Source organism: Ammospiza caudacuta, chromosome 8 (genome assembly GCF_027887145.1).
Source record: "Ammospiza caudacuta isolate bAmmCau1 chromosome 8, bAmmCau1.pri, whole genome shotgun sequence".
NCBI lineage: Eukaryota > Metazoa > Chordata > Aves > Passeriformes > Passerellidae > Ammospiza > Ammospiza caudacuta.
Window position 1 is genome coordinate 31,956,402 of NC_080600.1, and position 17,769 is coordinate 31,974,170.

The 17,769-nt window shown below is 42.5% G+C and overlaps 1 protein-coding gene across 2 annotated transcripts; it reads right to left on the reverse strand.

Moving 5' to 3' along the window:
* Window positions 1-1,382: 1,382 nt before the first annotated feature.
* LOC131560824 (leucine-zipper-like transcriptional regulator 1) lies at window positions 1,383-15,895 on the reverse strand. 2 transcript variants are annotated; one of them, XM_058809801.1, is made up of 9 exons: window positions 15,682-15,895; window positions 9,410-9,502; window positions 8,758-9,010; window positions 7,938-8,017; window positions 7,076-7,154; window positions 5,554-5,600; window positions 4,677-4,797; window positions 3,597-3,783; window positions 1,383-3,260 (listed from the first exon to the last, which is right to left on the reverse strand). In XM_058809801.1, exons 3-9 carry the CDS (start codon window positions 8,909-8,911, stop codon window positions 2,594-2,596), a joined length of 1,335 nt encoding a protein of 444 aa, XP_058665784.1. In that variant the 5' UTR covers window positions 8,912-9,010; window positions 9,410-9,502; window positions 15,682-15,895; the 3' UTR covers window positions 1,383-2,593. The 2 variants fall into 2 exon arrangements, with proteins under 2 accessions (XP_058665784.1, XP_058665785.1); XM_058809802.1 differs by lacking the exons at window positions 9,410-9,502; window positions 15,682-15,895 and having other exon boundaries at window positions 7,938-8,141; window positions 8,758-8,981.
* Between the last annotated feature and the right edge of the window lie 1,874 nt (window positions 15,896-17,769).

Consider the following 17,769-nt stretch of genomic DNA (forward strand, 5'->3'; position numbering starts at 1 on the left):
AAGGCTCTTTTCTGCCTCTCTGAAAAGGTGCCTGCAGTGGGAAAAGAGGAGTGAGATGCTCTGAGAACCCTTTTGGTGGAGCTGATAGCCCTGGCTGAGGTTTGAAGGGGATATGATCAGGAAGTGTCACAGTGGTGTGAGCAAGGATTGTGTCACTAGGTCTGGACACTAGAGGGTACCTGAAATATGGGTTGTGCATGGCCAGAGTGGACTGAGGTGTCAGGCACTCCTGTGGGCATTTGTGGGATGCAGTCACTTCAATTCCCAATGCCCCTCTCTTCCAAATTGAGCTCACCCTTGTTTTCTGAAGACATGGGATTGGGCCACAGGGGGAAAAAGATCCTTCAGGGGCTTCAGCAAAGCTGCTGTAGCACAGAGCCCCACTTGAGGATCAAGGCTCTCTTCCCTTGCACAGCATGGCTGGGCCCAGCTCCAGCTCAGCCTCCCGGCCCTGAGCTCCCATCCCCGCAGCCAGGCCTTTCCCAAGCCCCTGCCCTCCTGGTGTCCTGTCCGGGGCAGGGAACAGTGGGGCTCTCAGGGCTGGCTCAAGGTTTGGCACCCCTTAGTGATGGAGTGGGTGTGGTGCTGCCAGTGCTGTGCCCCCACCTGACCTGGCACACGGGCAGAGCCCAGGGGAGCCAACAGGGAGATGGGCTCACTGCAAGCTGCTTTTCGTGCCCGTGCCAAGCCATTGCCTTTGGGCTGGCTTCTGTCCCGCCTGCGTTGGCTCCGAGTAAATGTTAAACCCTCCGTGGGGCTGCCAAAGGGAAGAGAGTTTGAGGGGGCAGGAAGAAAGGAATGGCAGAGGCTGGATGCCATTTTCCTGGGGCTCTTGCACATCCCCAGGATACCGCTACCTGCCAGGAGGCCTTCGCGTGACTTGGAAAAATCACTGGTTTATTCTTGCCCTTTCCAGTTAAATTTCCTTCCCTTGTCAATCCTAGATAAAAGGCTGTATGTTATAGCAGCTCTCAGGATAAAGCCAAAACAGACTTGTCAGTCAGCACCAGGAAAACAAGCTGCTGATTTAACACTGCAGTGCTGAGTACATGCTCAGCTCAGGCGCTGTATTGATGTCCCTCTAAACAAACCTCCTCAAACTGGGAAATTCTTCTTCTTGGAGGAGAAATTCAAAGCCTGGGCAGCCCCTGAAGCTGGCTGAAGTGCAGGGAGATGACTGGAGCTTGCAGAATCGTGTTGCTTGGTCAGAAAGGTAAGTTCCTTGTTCAGTCAGAAAATACAAACACATATTTTAGACTCATAAAGGTGAACATGAGCACACAGTGATAGGAAACAGAGCAGGCTTTATTCACGTGGCAGTGTACAATCCTCTCTGTTTCCAGGTAAGGGTCATGGATGGTGAAAATAAATCTTAAGTAGCTTTTGCAAATCCATCTGTAATTTTCCTATTGAATTTACATGACAGTTACTTGTGAAGAGATGATGAAAGTATGTCTAAATATTCTTGAAATCTGTAAATTACTTGTAAGTCATTATTCCTATGAAGCTTTTGGAAAGTGAACTTTTTAAATACTTGGAAGTATTAACTTTCAAGTAATTTCAGACACCAGCAGCTCTTACAGACAGCTGCTGTTTTGTCAGAAGGTGGATATTTAGTAATTTCTTTGGAATTAAATGCTTTGAACACTGGACAATATTACCTTGCAAAACAAGCACTTTTTCTTTTCAGCAAAGAAAAGCCATATATGAACTCAGAACTTACTGCAACAGGGAGGAAATGTGTAACAAGTACTATGTAGGGTGATAAAAGAGTTGGAAAAGCAGAAATCTCTTTAGGGCTAAAACATGAGTTACCAGTGCAAACAGCCCATGCTTTGTGCCACTCTGTCAAGCCCTCCTCTTTCTGTTCCCACCCCACTGTGGGAAATCACATCCTTTTGATTCTGTGTTCAGCCATTAAAGCCAACACTCATTTGGCACATCCTGTGTTCTCACAGGTATAATGCCCTTCCTCTGGTCCTTGTTGATGATTTCCAGGGGGCACTCATTGTTTCACTTCCTCAAGGTTATATACAATCCTTGAATATTTTCTAGAATTTAGTTGCTGATTTGTTTGTTGGGTTCCATTGTCATAGGCCATCTCATGTTGCAAATAAATACATTCTGCAAAGGACGCTCAAGAATATAAAATCTTAGAGAACATTCATGTTAAGACTAATTGAAACTCTCAAATGTGACTGTATTTCTGTCTTATGCCAGTGCAAAATGAGCAAGCTTTGTCCCTGAAATGGCATCTTGTGGAGCCAGCATGGGTTACTGCAGTTCTGATTTTCAAGGCAGCTTCAGCCATTGCCAATTTGAAATGGTATGAAGTGACCAGGAGAAAAGTAACAAAAAGAGCAGCATTCCAACAAGCTCCTCTCAGAAATCACAACTTACATGCAAGTTGTGACTTAAATATATGTCAGGTTTTGTTAACATTGTAAAAAATCTGTTCACACAAGTATGAGAAGGTTTAATTATTTTTTTCCCCAGCGTGCTGATAGGAAGCTGAAGACAGTTGCAAGCAGTTGGTTTTCCACCTACTGCCATGGTGGTGGAAATTTATTCCTTCACTTTGCAAGCAAAGCAATCACAAGCAGTCAAACTCCATTTGCCTGAAGGAGATCTCAGAGAAGCTGGACAAGGGTTTGCCGCCGATGAGCAGCAGTGTGTTGGTCCTGCTGATCCCACCCCCCGTGGCCACACACCCCCAGTCAGATCTCTCCTCTTCACCCACAGCCTGAGCAGCAGCAAAAGCCTCTCCTGGACAGGCCAACAGAGGGAGAGCCTTGTCCTTGGACAAACAGCTCCTGTCTCTCTTTGGGCCTAGTCCTGTCTCTGAAGTGGTCTGGGAGGCAGGGAATTCTGCTGGCTCCAGGGGCAGGCTGAAGGTTTTCATTTCGATGGCGTTGCTCCGCTCCGTGGGCTGTGGGCAGAAGAAGCTGCAAAAGCCAGAGTGCCTCAGGCTGGGCACCAGCTGGGGATGGTCCTTCTGCTCACTCTTGCAGTGGCTGGGGAACGTATCAGTGAAATCTGAGGTAGTTTGGAAGTGCACACCAATTCCTAAGATGCAGTGATACATTTTAGGAGAAAAGTTTCCCTTTGTAGTACTGCTAAGCTTCTTCCATGTCTGCGTATGGAAATGATACTTCCAGAGGTCATCGTTAGGGCTGGAATTTGAAATCCCTCCACCAAAAATCAGCATAGAGTCTTTGCAGACTACTGAAGCGTGACCTACCACTGGAGGAGGTCCTTGGCTGAAGGTAAGAGAAACCAGCAGTTAAGGGGAGACCAAAAAGAAACTTAGCACTGATTTTAGCTTCGGTTTTCCTTTTGACTCAGAAGGATGACTGCTGAACAGCTGCAATGGGACATCAAAATTACACTGCTGACAGCTGCATCAACGCCTTGCCAACAGCTCTCCCGAGCAAAGCCAACTGGAGCCCCAGGCATGGCAGCAGCACTGCATCCTGATCTGAACAATCCCTGCAATTACCAACAGGGCATCGGCTCCCTCTCCACCCGCACGCAGAATCAGAGTAAGATCAATTCTCTTTCTCTGCTCTTTTAGTGTAACAAATAGAACAGTTTACCTTGTTCTGATGCTGGACCAGCTGCTGCTTCCAAAGTCCCACCTCCACAAGTCCCTCTGTTCAGTGAGCCCCACCAGCCCCCCAAAGAGGTACATGGCTGTGTGATAAACCACTGCCGAGTGGCCGTGCCGCGCTCCGGGACCGCTGCTGTGACAGGGGCTGGGGACACACAACCACTTCCTGCTATCTGAAACAAAAACACTGATTTATATACGTGGATCAAATTGACCCTATTTGAGAAAGGATTTGCTTCCTGGAGGAGGTAGCTATTCAGTTGGAGAATAAGAGTTTCTGCTCTAAGCTTATTATGAGTTAACATATTAAATTCTGACACTGAAAAAGTGCATTTTAAAAAATCAGTTTTGAAATAAACTTTTAATGAAAATGTCAGATGCTGTGTGACAGATGCCATGGAAATTTTATTTACAGAGCAGTTTTTCCTACAGCTTTGTCAGTTCATTGACTCTGATACAGAAAGATACTTTCCTGGCTGTTAGAGAGAAAAAATCAGTCAACAAAAACATTAATTTGTTAATGTCTATGCTTATTCTCCCTGTGAGGGAAGGAAGGATGAGATAAACCCATCATTTGTTTTAAAATAGTGACAGAATGGCCATCAGATAAGAAGTTATGCATTTAGGAAATCTCTGGGAATCTCATTTGCAATAATCAGACTGGTCATGAATATGCTAATAAAATATCTCCTTCAGGTTTGACTCTCTGTGGTCAGTTGGAGATCTGAGATCAAAAGATGACATTAATAGGCTGAATCAGGGTCCCTGCTGGATCTGAAAGTTTTAAGTAATACTTGAATAATTTTATTGGGTAGTAAACAAACTCCCTGATTTTCAGCTGTGAAACTGGCAAATACTGCAAAATGTATTCCAGTTTAATAGTCTAATTAATTTCAGCTAGCAATTAATTGAATTTGACACAATTTATCACTAAATGTTGTCAAAGAGAAGCCAAAACTAACTTGGAGCATTTCTACTGACAAGAATTTTCTTAGCAGAGCAAGCTTTCCTGCTGTAGTTGTTGTTTTACACTGGATCAAAACCTTATCCTGCTTTCTTAACTTACCAAAATTGAATTCCCAAAACTCCTGAGAAATGCCCTTGATGCCAAAGTATCCCCCATAGATGTACATGCTGGAATGGTACACGACTGCACTGTGGCCTTTTCTGTTAGCTGGTGCAGAGCTCTAGAACAGTTCAAAAATAAAAACCTATAAAGTCATATCAGCAGCAATGTCTGTCTGGGAAATACACCTTTTTTTTTCCCCACAAATGACCCTGCAGTCCTAAACTTTCTCTTACTCCTCCATCAAGCAAAGGTAACCAGAATGGTAACTGTGTCACATCTTAAAAGAAAATTTTGGATGTAATTTCAAGGTATAGAAGCATTGTGATGATAAAGTTTCAGTAGCAAAAAATGAGTGATTTCTAATGTGTAGTGATACAAAATCAATCTCAAAAGACCAAGCCACAAATGCTTCCACTCAGGTTTCAATTAGAAGTGGCAGTAACTTGGTGAGTCCACGTGTTCACACTGAAGAATTGAAAAATGCTGCAGCACTTCACGTTCCAAAATGTATTAGCGTGGCTGCCAATCTGTTTTCACAACCCTACTTTTAAAAGCACGAGCTTCACGTATGGTTGCAATATTCCATTTAAAATTAGTTTTCTTGATAGGGATTTCAGAGAAACAGAAGCAGCAGCAGAGGAGAGGACTTAACTTCTTATATAGGACTTAAAATTTAAGAGCAGTATTTTTAAACACTGTTTTGAAGAAGGAAAAAGCCTTAAGTTATTGAAAGTGCAAAGAAATAAAGTACAGCCACATGTCTCTGAAGAGATGAGATTGGAACTGTTTGGGGGAACATATTTCAAAGCAATCTGTTTAATCAACAAAGCAACAGGCATTTGATTCACACATTCCCCACTTCCTGGCTCCTTACCTCCGTCTCTGCTGGTTCGTTGCAGCTCTCTGTCCATCTTGCGGAATCTGGGGATTGAGTTAATAAAGCGCAGTTTAGGTCCCGCACCACAAGAGGACACTCCTCCCGCAGTAACTGCTCAAACGGCACAGCTCATTCCCAAGGAAGTCTCGTCCTGGTGTTTTTTACTGACAAGGCTGAAGAAATCCCGCTGGGGCAGCAGCCCTGAGAGACTTCAGGAGACACAGTTTGAACAGTTTTCCTCTATCCTTATCTGATACAGAATCACACAGCTGCCACACTGTATTCCAGTTTCCTAAAGCTGAATTTCATAATGCAGAAGTAACCTGGGATTATCATAATTTTCTGAACATGTAGGAATATGACTCCTGCTTGCCACACACACCTTATTATGGCAGACTTATTCCTTCTTGTTCTTTTTCATAGGTCCCTTAAATAGCCCTCAAATAACAGCCAGCAATCACAGATCTGGGATCACCGTGAAGGACAGGAAATATCAGATAACACAGCAGCACAGAGATACAATGAGCAATCAGTGCAGGCTTGCATTACTTAAAGCTATTCTTGCCAAAAGATTTTAAATAATAACTATGAAACAGCTAGACACACAACCAGTGGTGAATAACTCATTTCCAATTTCCACTGGTAAGTACTGTGAGTAATAAGATGCTTTTGCCTTTAAAATATGTTCTGAGGCTTTTCTTTCTTCCAGCAGGTTATCTCAGACAACTGGTGTAAAACACAAAGAAAGGGTTGAAAAAACCCCATTGACTTCAAGTTACATAGTGAAGTAGCAAAAGAAACCAGGAAACTTAAATCTTGGTCTGGACACAAGATTTACTGGCTCAAAAAGAACAGAGCCTCTCTCTCTCTCTCCTCCCAATCTGACATCAAAATGACATCTATTACTGTACACAGGATTTCCAAAGGGTGAATCCATGGTGTATGACATTGCTATTAAATTCAAATGCTGCACTGTTTTTATTAGAATACACACTTAAGAGATCCCAAGTGTTTGTTCTTAGGAGAAAAAAAAGAAATTCATGTTATAAAATGTTGATGTTAATTTCCCATTTTATTTAATATTTGATTTCTCTTGCTCTAGCTTATGTTTTTCTTCAGTAAAAGTACAAATGAGATATATTTTACTGATCTACTTTCTTTCATAAGAGCTTGGTTTTAAAACATATGTGGCATTAAAAATAAAAAATAATACATTAATTACCAGGTCTTATGATCAAATAGTAAATGTAAGAAGGAGAGAGGGAGGAATGGAAATTCTGAGACCTTAAAATACATACAATTTTTCCATAAAATCCTCTCTAATTGAAGTAAGACCTGCATCTCTGATAGCTGAACAGCCTAATTTGGAGAAGAAAATATGCACACAGTTTTACACACATTACTTGTTGTAAAGTTTAAGGAAGACTCTGTTACAAGCAGCAGAAACCAGTTTGGTTTTCATTATTTATTACTGCTTGTGGAATATCCCATGGAAAATACTGGCTATTGTGTATCATACCAATGTCATATATCCAGAGAGGAGTTTTTGCTTGTGTGAAAGCAGAATCCACCATCCCACCAAAAATATACAGGCTGCCCTGCAAAATACACAAATATTTGTCACTTACAGGAAGGCACATAGGATGCAAATAATTTTAAAAACAATGCTTAAATGCAAAGGTCGCTATCAGCAAAATGTAGTTAACAGTATGATGATCTTTTAACAATCCCAAAAAGCCACTGATTTTTAATTATTCTCTCTTTATTCTCTCCCAGTGGGAAGCCCTGAAGAACATTGTGCTGTTTAATGGGAACAGTATTTCAGAACTGCTCGTTTCTTGTCAGCCTGGGGCAGCTTCAGGGCTGGGAATCTGGAGCTCTCTTCAGGCATTGCTCAGGTATATTGGATTATGCATGTTTAGAGGATTGTTTCCTTGTGTGGTAGCTCTTGATATCCTAAATTCTGTCTTCCCCTCACAGGCAGGGCTGTAATTCTTCCTGTGCTTTACTCCCCCGTCGCTCTTCTACACGAGTTCTGTAGTGAATGTTTTTGTGCCGCGGCTGATCATGCAAATGAATTCACAGCAACTGTTACAACTGCACAGATAAGTCAGAGAAAGTGCTGCCAGGGTCTTTATCTGGTATTACTGCTGCTTATTGAGCACTGACTGAGGAAACCAGGGGGCTGCTGCAGGGCTGAATTACTGCCACTCTGTTCAGAAAGATTTCCAAACATAGGTACAGCTACATCCAGAACTGCATCACCACAAAAATGCTTTCTGGGCACAGTATTTCAGTACATAATACCTATGGCATTTTATTGCACTGTATAGGAGGAAATAAAATGTCAGGATATGGACAATATAATCCTGGTCTAGTACCTTATAAGCCACCATTGAATGTTCTTCCAGTTCTTCTGGACCATCTCTTGAGCAATCCAACATTTCCCATTCATTTTTCACTATAAACCAAAGCTGAAGTTAAGACAGTGGTGCACTCAATGCATTAACAGTAGGGAAAAGGTGAAAAGGTGGGCTTTGAATGTGGCTGTGTTGCTTAAAATGAAGCATTTTTTCATCTTTCCTCTGTTAAAAATGAAATATATTAATTTTTCTATTTAGCACATTTAAATATAACAGTAATAGTTACATTTAAATACAATAATTGTTACTGCTCGTATTTTAATTGTTACCTACATCAAATTTGGACAATTCAATGAGCACAAACCCCAGCACAATTCTGTTTTATTCCAGTAACAAGCGAACAGGGAAAACTATACATCAAGTAAAAAAATACAAAGGCTTGTATTTGATAGTGCATTGATACTACAAACCTACAAGGTATTGTATTCACATGTTCCCTTGTGCACTTTTATATGCACGAACTATTGCTGTGTTAGAGTCAGGGAAGCTCATTGATATCCCTTGCTAGGACCAGGATACTTTAAATGACTCAGTATTTCTGCTCGAGGGAAAAAACCCCAAAAACAAAAGGAACTGAACTGAAATCAAAACTTTGTGGACACTTGCAAGAGGAGCAAACACCCCCCTTCTGCCCAATGAACAAAAAGCAGTTTATCCAGCCCTGTGACAGAAAGACCTTAAATGAGGACAATCTGTTAAGCACAGAGCAGCCTCAGTTTCACGATGACTGACGTGGAATGGCTTTAATCCTGGCACACAAGAGAAGGGGCCAGCTCACCTGGGTGGTATCTCCAGAAGTCCCTCAGCGTGGTGCAGCCGTGCCCTCCGTAGAGATAAACAAAGCCTCTGCACACAGCACAGGCGTGCTTGTAGCGGTCACAGGGACGCGGCTGCGGCGCCTCGGCCGCTCCGCCGGCAGCTCTTCCCTTCATGCTGATACCTGGGATCCTAGCCAAGGGTCAGCCTGCAAAGGGCTGCCATGCCAGAGGAGGGTCCCAAAATATCAGGGACAGGGCTAAACCCTGTTTGGTCTGCAAAAAGACAAAAAAGGACAAAAGAAAAATCTCCACCTTATGATAAAACGTTACTGTGTTTTCTTTTCAATCCCCTCGAAAGCAACAGTGGACAATTTGTCCATCTGTGATAGTACACTAACTTGAGTAAAGTACCAGAAATTCTGACTCAGATTCTTGTACCAGTGAGGCTGGGACAGGAAGATTCCTGGAGCTGAAAGTTTTCCAAGGAATGTCAGTGAACTGAAATCAGTGAAGCTCCAACATACTACATTTACCATACCAGGACTTGGTCTTTTTTTCACAACTAAAAGAGTACTTTAGACAAACCTGTACTAAAAAAAACTTTGGCAAGAATGAATATTACAGATGGAAGTAATGCATTAGCAGTTGTCCAGAATTTGTTTAGACTTTTACCTGTAAACCTGCTGAAATGAGGATGCATCTGGAAAAAAATGACACCAGCCCTTCCCATGCCACAAGATGTCGCTGTGTTCTGTGAAGACATAACTACCAGGAAAACATTCTTCTATTAACCCTCTTCAAAACAATGGCTTATTTTAACATAGATTATTTTGCAAAGCACACCCAAAAAGCCCCCAGCATTAGACCAGATTTTGGAATTTGTGTTGATAATGTGTCTGAGATGGCACATCACCAAATGAAGTGACAGTCTCCCAATTCCAAGACTTTTCAGTGGGAGCCAGATTCCAGCTGCATTGAGAACCCAGGATGGAAATCAATAGTGAAGAGTCATTTACCTAAGAGTAATGTGTAAATCCAGGGCAAGCAGCACTCAACTTGAGGAAGAACAAAGATTACAGTAAAACAAGCTAGATACAAAAGCTAGTTATATTGCATATTAATATGAAATCATTGTACCTAATTTATCAGCTAATTAATCTCTAAAAGCTACCCTTTTTAGAACTGGAATATATTCAGTGACAAAGAGATGCTAGAGAATCTCTTGCAGCATATTCAGGCAAGATTAACTACTTCAATTTTCTTGGGATATTTTTAATGCAAACCAGTATTGTACGCAATTACTGTAGAAATTGAAGCATATTCTTTGTATGTTTTCTCTGAAGGAACACAAAGATGGGTGGCAGTTACTAAGGGTGCATTTCTCATGTCCAGGGGAATTAGCAGATATGAAGTAATGACACATTATAGGTAAGTCCCTAATGCTTTCTGGCATCCCATTGAAAAGGGAAAAGCAGCTGAAGGCATGAAACAGGGATTATCTCCCTAACTCTGCCAAGCTTCTGAGCAACCACAGCCAAATCATTCACTTCCACAACTAAATGGGGACAGTCACTTCCTTAGGAAAACACTTCAACTTTGCTGATTCGGTGCAGTGTGACAGTGCCAAGGTATTACTGCTATTGATATCATTAACTCTGAAAAGGTTACCAATACTTTACATAGGTAAACAGGCTTGTCCCCTTGCTGTTTGTGGTTTCTTTCTCAGTTATAAAGCTGGTTATTCTTCTTCCTACATATTTCTCCTTGTTTTTCTTCCTCCAAGCCTTGCCTCCTGTTGTACAAGCATTCAGAGATGATGACAGCCCTGATTTCATAGAACAGATTAGCAACAAAGTCCTGTCCAATTGTTTATCTAGCCCAGCTGAACTCTTGCAAGGCAGGTGAGCAGGATGGGATAAAAAAGGCCAAGTGGGGATGAACTGAATGGGTGTCAGCTCCCAGTCACACCTTTTCAGCATTGGCTGGCCCTTGTGAATCTTGGCTATTTACTCTCAGCTAAAGCATTCTTGGAAGCAGACCTACAGTCCCTAACAATCAGTTAACTGCTCCACTTCAGAGCTGTGAAAAAACCCCACCAAGTTAATCATGAATCTGGCCTTTCATCATTGGTATTTTAAACTGCAAACCTGACTCCCTGTCAAGTTTGTCCTGTCCCTGATTGCCTGTCTACAGAACTCAACCCACCAGAGTTCATCTACTGTCAACCTGAGCAGTCCTATTTCCAAAGAAAAGCTGCTCCTCTTCTGAGAACAACATCACTGAGCCTTGTCCTCTGTGTCCTGCACCACTGACCTCAGTTTCAACTTGACACAATATCAGTTATCCAATAGGAAGCTCTGACTTCAGAAAAAACATCCAAAAAGACAACTCCGAACATTTTTATTCAACTTTTTTTTTCCCCAAAACAGCTGTAGCACACACAAAAATGTCTGCTGCTCTCCAAAGTCTTCTGCCATTCCATTCTAAAAATTGCTTCTGTGCAATCAATCCCAATTGTTAAAGGGCTGGAGGAGCTGAGTGGAGGGCCTGGAGAGCTGCAATTAGTGCAGTAACTATAGCACTGAGTGTGTATCAATTAATGGCGCCCCACTACTGTTTCATAATACAAATAATTCAGGAAATGTAGCAAGACAGGAATTACTTCAGGAAATGTAGTTTATATGTTCATTATATAATTATTTATATTTCTGATAGATGTGGTTTCTCAGACAAATGATTTATTTATTTAAAGTATTGCTTAAATAGATCTTCAGTAAAACTTTTTTCTATCTCAGCCCCTTGATTAATTTCCATCTGTTTTCAATACACTCAGAAAAGTTTCATTTTTAAAATGATCAAGATTTTTGGAATATAATGAGATATGAAACCACTCGTATGGGGAGGGGCCCAAGTAGGAAATCTTGTTCTGTTTTGGGGCTTTTTTGTTAATGACCCAGTTTTCTGAACTCCAGCCTTGAGCCTTTCCAGGCATTTTCTCACTAGGCAACTTGATGTTTAACTGCTTTTCAAAAATAATAACAGATCTTCCCATTTGTACTTATCCCAGAAACCTTGGCTCTGGAGGTGGTTTTATTTTAAGTCTTGTTCTAACGGGACTGCCTGCATGAATGAGGAAACTCTGGAGACTTGCAAGGCCCTTACAAAGTTTTAGAAACAAACCCAACTTGTTTAGAATAGAGGAAAAGGCTTTTTTCAGTATATCATGTTTACTTGCAATGCTTCACTATGTGTGGTAAATCTAGTATCCTCTGGTTTGCTATTTTATTTTTTCCTAAACTCAAGATAACCTGAACTGTTTCTGTGGTGAGGTTGTTTTGTTTTGGTTTGGTTTTTTTTCAAAATACAGGAAGTAATTTTCAGAGATGCTCAGCTTCAGAGTTTCACCCTGAAAACGTGAATGGCTCCAGGAGTGTTGGGTGTCTGTGACAGTTCTGTATTATTGGCATTCTGCACTGAAATGAGGGCCTGGCTCTGCCACGTGCTGTAAAACATGCAGTTACACATGCCTGAGCTTACAGTGCAGGAGTCAAGACAAAAGGAACAGAAAGAGGCATTGCTTCTTACAGGCAGAAGCTGAAGAACACAAGGGTTTGTAAAATGACAAATCAAAGCAGAAGACACACCTCCATCCTGATTTCAGAACTCAGAAGAAAGATAGGTACTTTCAAGCACAACAATAACAACCCTGTTGTCTGAATAAAGCTTAGAGCAGACATACTAAAAACAGACAGAAAAACTGGACAGCTTTTATTTGAATAACTCTTAGTTGAATTTTAACAGTTTTAGGGCAGTATTTGTAAACATGACCACTGCTATATCTCAGTGCTTCAAAATGCTTTTTGACATGAACAGGTATTTTAAAGGGGGCAACTCTTCTGAAACAGCATATATTGCAGTTTCTATAACATGCTCTGTTCTATGTTATAAACCATGTAATTACAGTTTCTCTAGGCTGTAAGGCTCTGTATGTAACTGCTCCTTCTGGAGAGAGCAGTGCCACAGCACCGAGGGCTTTGGCACCTTCACTGCACAACAGAGAGAACATCATCAATCTCTCCCAGAGAAAAGCCCACTGCCTGCTTCTGCAGCTCTGCAGGCAAGAGATTGCTTTTCTTTAATTCAGATCACATTAAGGTTAAAGCTTTAATTTTAGAAGTTCATAATAAATTTATGTTTGTGTATCATTGCAAAATTAAAATTTGCAAATTGACATTATTAATACATTGTCTTTTTTTTCTAGAAGCTTTCACCCAAGAATGAAAATCCTTTAGTTGTAAGTGTTTTGTAACACTATTTCATCTCTGTTACAAAGTGAATTCTTAACTAGTAATAAATTAACTTATTAAATAAATATAAATATATGCAGTTGTATTTTCTGTATGCTAGGTATATTTCTTATTTTTAAGTAAACAAATTTATCACACACAAAAATACATTGTTTAGAATAATACAGTAAATATTTCATCTATTTCCCAAATATGGTGGAGGAAGTATCTGAAAAAAAGAAATTCAGTATTTTAACTATTTCTGGGGTTGTTACATTTTTAAATACATTTCTAGCATATGAATCAGGAAATTGCCTTTTCCACTGTATTTAAATATGTTTCATGGTAAGATGAAAGTGAATACATTTTTCCCACCTTAGTTTCCTTAGTAAATTAAGATTTCATTTGCTGGGGATTTTTTGTTTGGTTTTTGTTTGTTAGTTGTTTGATAGTTTGGTTTTTTTAAGAATGGGATTTTTAAAAAACTAAAAATTAGAATATATAGTTTGATTAGTAGACCTTCCCAGGTAATCTGTTAATTACAATTTACATTTGCAATTAATTATTAACTGCATCTCAATTTTGAATGAAGTTTCTGACAAAGAGCTTCCCTAAATCCACATCCATGGGTGGCACAAGTACAGCATGTTATGGATACAGAAATCCAGGGCAGCAGCCATGTCTGAGCAAAAGTTTATGCTCATATTCAGTGTGTGTATGGGTTTTATTTATTTATGGTCCTTAATGGGATATTCACTTCAGGAACCTAATCTGCTTTTTAAATATTATTTAGGGTCCTGTTGGTGACTCCACCCATGGGCAGAACTCAGTGTGTGTTGTGGTCTCAGCACAATGCAGAATGGAATGGACACCCTGACTCTGGAGTGCTGCTGCAGGGAAGCTCTGCAGAAATTACCCAAGACAAACAGGTGATTTTGCATCTTCTAGGTATGACAGAGGGAGGAAATACAGTTCCTGGTCCTCAGACTTTATGAGAAAAGAAATGAGAAATTCCCACCATGTTCTCAGGGCAGTCTTAAGATGTATTTGGCCTTTTAGCCTTTCCTTGGAAGTAATTTGTACTGTCACCACTGGAGCAGGTCATTTCAATGCACAGGTCATCACCCTTCCCCCAGAAACAGCAGTTCTCAGTGTTCCTAGAAGGCATCATTTGAGGATTTCACAAAACTAACTAGCTGGATTCTTTCAAGGTACAGTAGGCAGGTCCCCTGGAGACTGAATGCAATAAATCTGTCCTTAGGTGTGACTGAATGCATCTTCTTGACAGCTTGTGACCTGCTGCTGAAGTAACTTCAAATACTTTATTTCCCAAGGGAGACTCTACTCACACTAATTCACAAAATTTTCTAGGTTAGGAAGAAAGACTCAGGTTGACAAAGGAGTCAGTGACTGCTCAGCCTGACTACTCTCCTCAGGCATGAATTAAGGTACTAGAGCATATGCCTGACAGCTGAGAGTCTTGAGTGAAAAACTGTTATCTTCCATTAAAACCAAAAAGTCAGCATTGAATTTTACTTGGTTGTTCTTTATATCCCCTGACTGAGGAAAAGCAGCATCTAATAAAACAGTCACACTTAAAACTTAATGCCACACTTCATGGAAGATAGACATTGTGTTTTCCTTGTCCCCGTGACATTTTGCCCTTAGACAAAAATGCAGCAATGAGATAGAGAAGAGATACAAGGTTATGAGAATAGCAGAAGCTGCAGCTTAAAGAAATATGAAGGAGGAAAGAAAGGGCATTTGGCAATCAGAAAAATAAAAAGTTCCAGCTGGCAGATACTAAAACATCCAGATATCCTGTTAGAATCAGTATGAGTTTAGATTATTCTGTATGGGAGAAGTCATGAGAGACTTGTGTGAGAAAAACTCAGATGGCACAACTGGAATGACTGTCAGTCATGACTGCAGAAAAAGCTGAGTACAAAAAGATCTTTTATGGAGAGATGAATTTACACCATCAGGTGAAAGATGGTTGCATAAAAACATGATATAATTGCATAGATGAAATAGATTGCATAGAGAAGAATAGCTGCATTTTAGTCTGGCAAGGAAAACAAAGGTGTCAGCTGACAAACAGTAATAATAACTGTGATGGTTCACTATAACCTTGATGCCAACAGTTACTGGGCTGCACTATCAAATGGAAAAAAACAAAACCCACATCATTTCAATATATAAAAGAGACAGAAAGCATATGAGTAACTTTACACATACACGTTGTCGCTCCAAATTCAAATGGAATTACTCATGTGAATAAAACCAGTGATATGCATGAGCCTGCACAATGTAGCCTAGATACCAGAGCAAAAGAAGGACCAACTCTTTTGTCAGAAGCCTGAAAAAATGTTTTGCAAGCTGTTTTCATATTCAGACTCCAAATGACAGGGTCCGTTTTGGACTGGAGTCCAGCCTTCTGAAAAATTCTCACTCCCAGCAGACACGGTCCAGTATTCATCCCAAGCCAGATGCACTTTGGCTTGGGTTTTGGATGGTTGCATTTCTTTGTTTGTCTTTTGCTCGATACAAGGCATTTTGTGCTTTATGCTCTTTGACTGTGGAAAAGGGAATGACCAAAAAGAGGGTGGTGAATCTCCTAAACTGGAAGCAGGCAGCAAGAGCTCTGGCAATTCCTACCCCAGACCTCCTGCGCAGCATCGCGGAAGCGGCAGGTCCCTGTCCCCAGCGGTCTCCTGGCTGCTGAGCGCTGAGGGCGCTTCCTTCCTTCCTTTCATGCGCTTTGTTTCTTTTCGTACCTTTGAGTGAAAGAGACTTTTTGCACAGCTGCACAGAGCCGCGCTGCCCAGCAGTGCCGCGGTGTGCCCGGCCAGCCTGTGCCGGTGTTCCCTGGGCTGCTGGGCGTGCAGAGCGCTGCTCAGTGCCCCCAGCGCCTTCCCTCAGCGCCCTTCTCCCCGTGCGGCCCGGGCGCTGCTCCTCGGCGGGCCCCGGGCCGGCTCTGGCTGCTGCCGGTGCCCCCTCAGGCCTCTGATCCCTACACGGCTGGGCTTGTCCCCACCGAGACGGGGGCAAGGAAAGAAAAGGAAGAACAGTCTCTGAGCCGGCATGAGGCAGGGGTGCACCAAGCCCGGCCGCGCCCGCTGCCGCCCCTCGGGCCCGCCCAACGCACTGAGCCCGGCGGGCAGCGCTGATGCACGGGAGGGAGCAGCGCGCCCTCCCCGCACGGCCGGGAGCCCGTGGCAGCCCCCCCGCATCCCGGGGGCAGCAGCAGGGCGCCCCCAACCTCCCCCGGCCTTACCCTCCCCTCCCCTGCCGCCGGCGAGCCCGGGGCTGGCGGAGGCGCGGCCGCTGCCCGGAGCCTGCGCGGCGCCGCCGGGGCTGCTCGGGGCCGCCCGCCCCGCGGGTGGGGACGCGCTCGGGGCCGAGCGGGCGGGTCCGGGTCCGGTCCCTGTCCCTGCGGCCGGAGTGGCGCGGAGGCTGAGCCGAGGATGCGCGGGGTGCTGCGGGCTGCGTTCCTTGCGGGAGGAACGGCTCCTAGTCCTTAACTGCCCTGTTAGTCATGGGGAAAGTGCAGAATCTCGTTTCTGGTCTGAACGCAGCCAGAAACAAACATCTCTATAACTTTTAGGGGTTTTTTTTCTGTGGTAGCGGCTGTGGGAGGGGGGAGGACAGAGAGCGGTGTTTGTTGGTGTGCTCCGTTTCAAGCCCTTTCAAGTCAGCGTTTAGCCAAAGATCCCTTTGCACGCTCCTCAGTGAGCCGCAGCCCCAGCGCTTGCTTGGACTTGTGTCCTTGGCTTTCCGATCGGCTGCCACCCGCTCGCTTTTTTGCCTGTTTCTCGTTTACAGCTACATAAGGCTTCAGAAAACAGAAATGAAACTCCCCCACCCACACGTGCATCTATTTTCCATCCTGACATATTTCCCTGCTTTGAGGCGGAGGCTAAGCTTTCCCCTAAGTATTGTTCCTAAAGAAAGAGTTACTTAGGTAGCTGCAAGTGAAGGCCGACAGATAGACCGGGTCCATAGCAATGCAAAGCATATGGGGTGGAGTATATAAATAATTCAAATACATTTGATTTTAGTATATTATATATATTATATCTGACTATAGTAGTGATTTGCACTTCTGAACTTTTTTATTCTAGAACTCAGGTGTTATTGAGAGGCCAGTCCAGAGCTACAGTGCAGCACTTTCTCCAGCCTTAATTGTGTTCTCCTAGGGATTAAAAAAACACCAACAACCCAACAACAAAACCCAAACCCCAAACCAAACCCACACATATTTCATAAAAAGAACTCTGAGATCATTAGCTAACATTTGGAAGTCCCTCAAATTAACATGCATGAAGGACTGTGGCCAAACTCCCACTGGCTCCCATAAAAGCAGTAATCAGTCCTTCAAGTAAGATTCTCCACAAAATAACACCCAGAAGCCCCTGCAGAAAGGATTGCCAATCTCACCATCTGACTAGATTAAAAACAGCAGTAACAATGTGATAATTGACAGAAGAAACTTCCCTGACAAGGAATGAATCAGTGTTTATTTTTAGCCTTTCCCCCAAAAGGCTTTATTTAAATGAAAGATTAGCTAATTATTTCCGTCGTTGTATTGTCCACACTAGAAACAGGAGGTGGCAGATCTGCACTTGTCTTTGGATCTTCCTTTGAGGTCTGCACCCTGGAAGGGTGAGATTTTGCCAGTTGTCTTTTCATTTCTAGTCTGATCAAATATGAACGGTATGAAGGTTTCACTAAATTTAGACACCC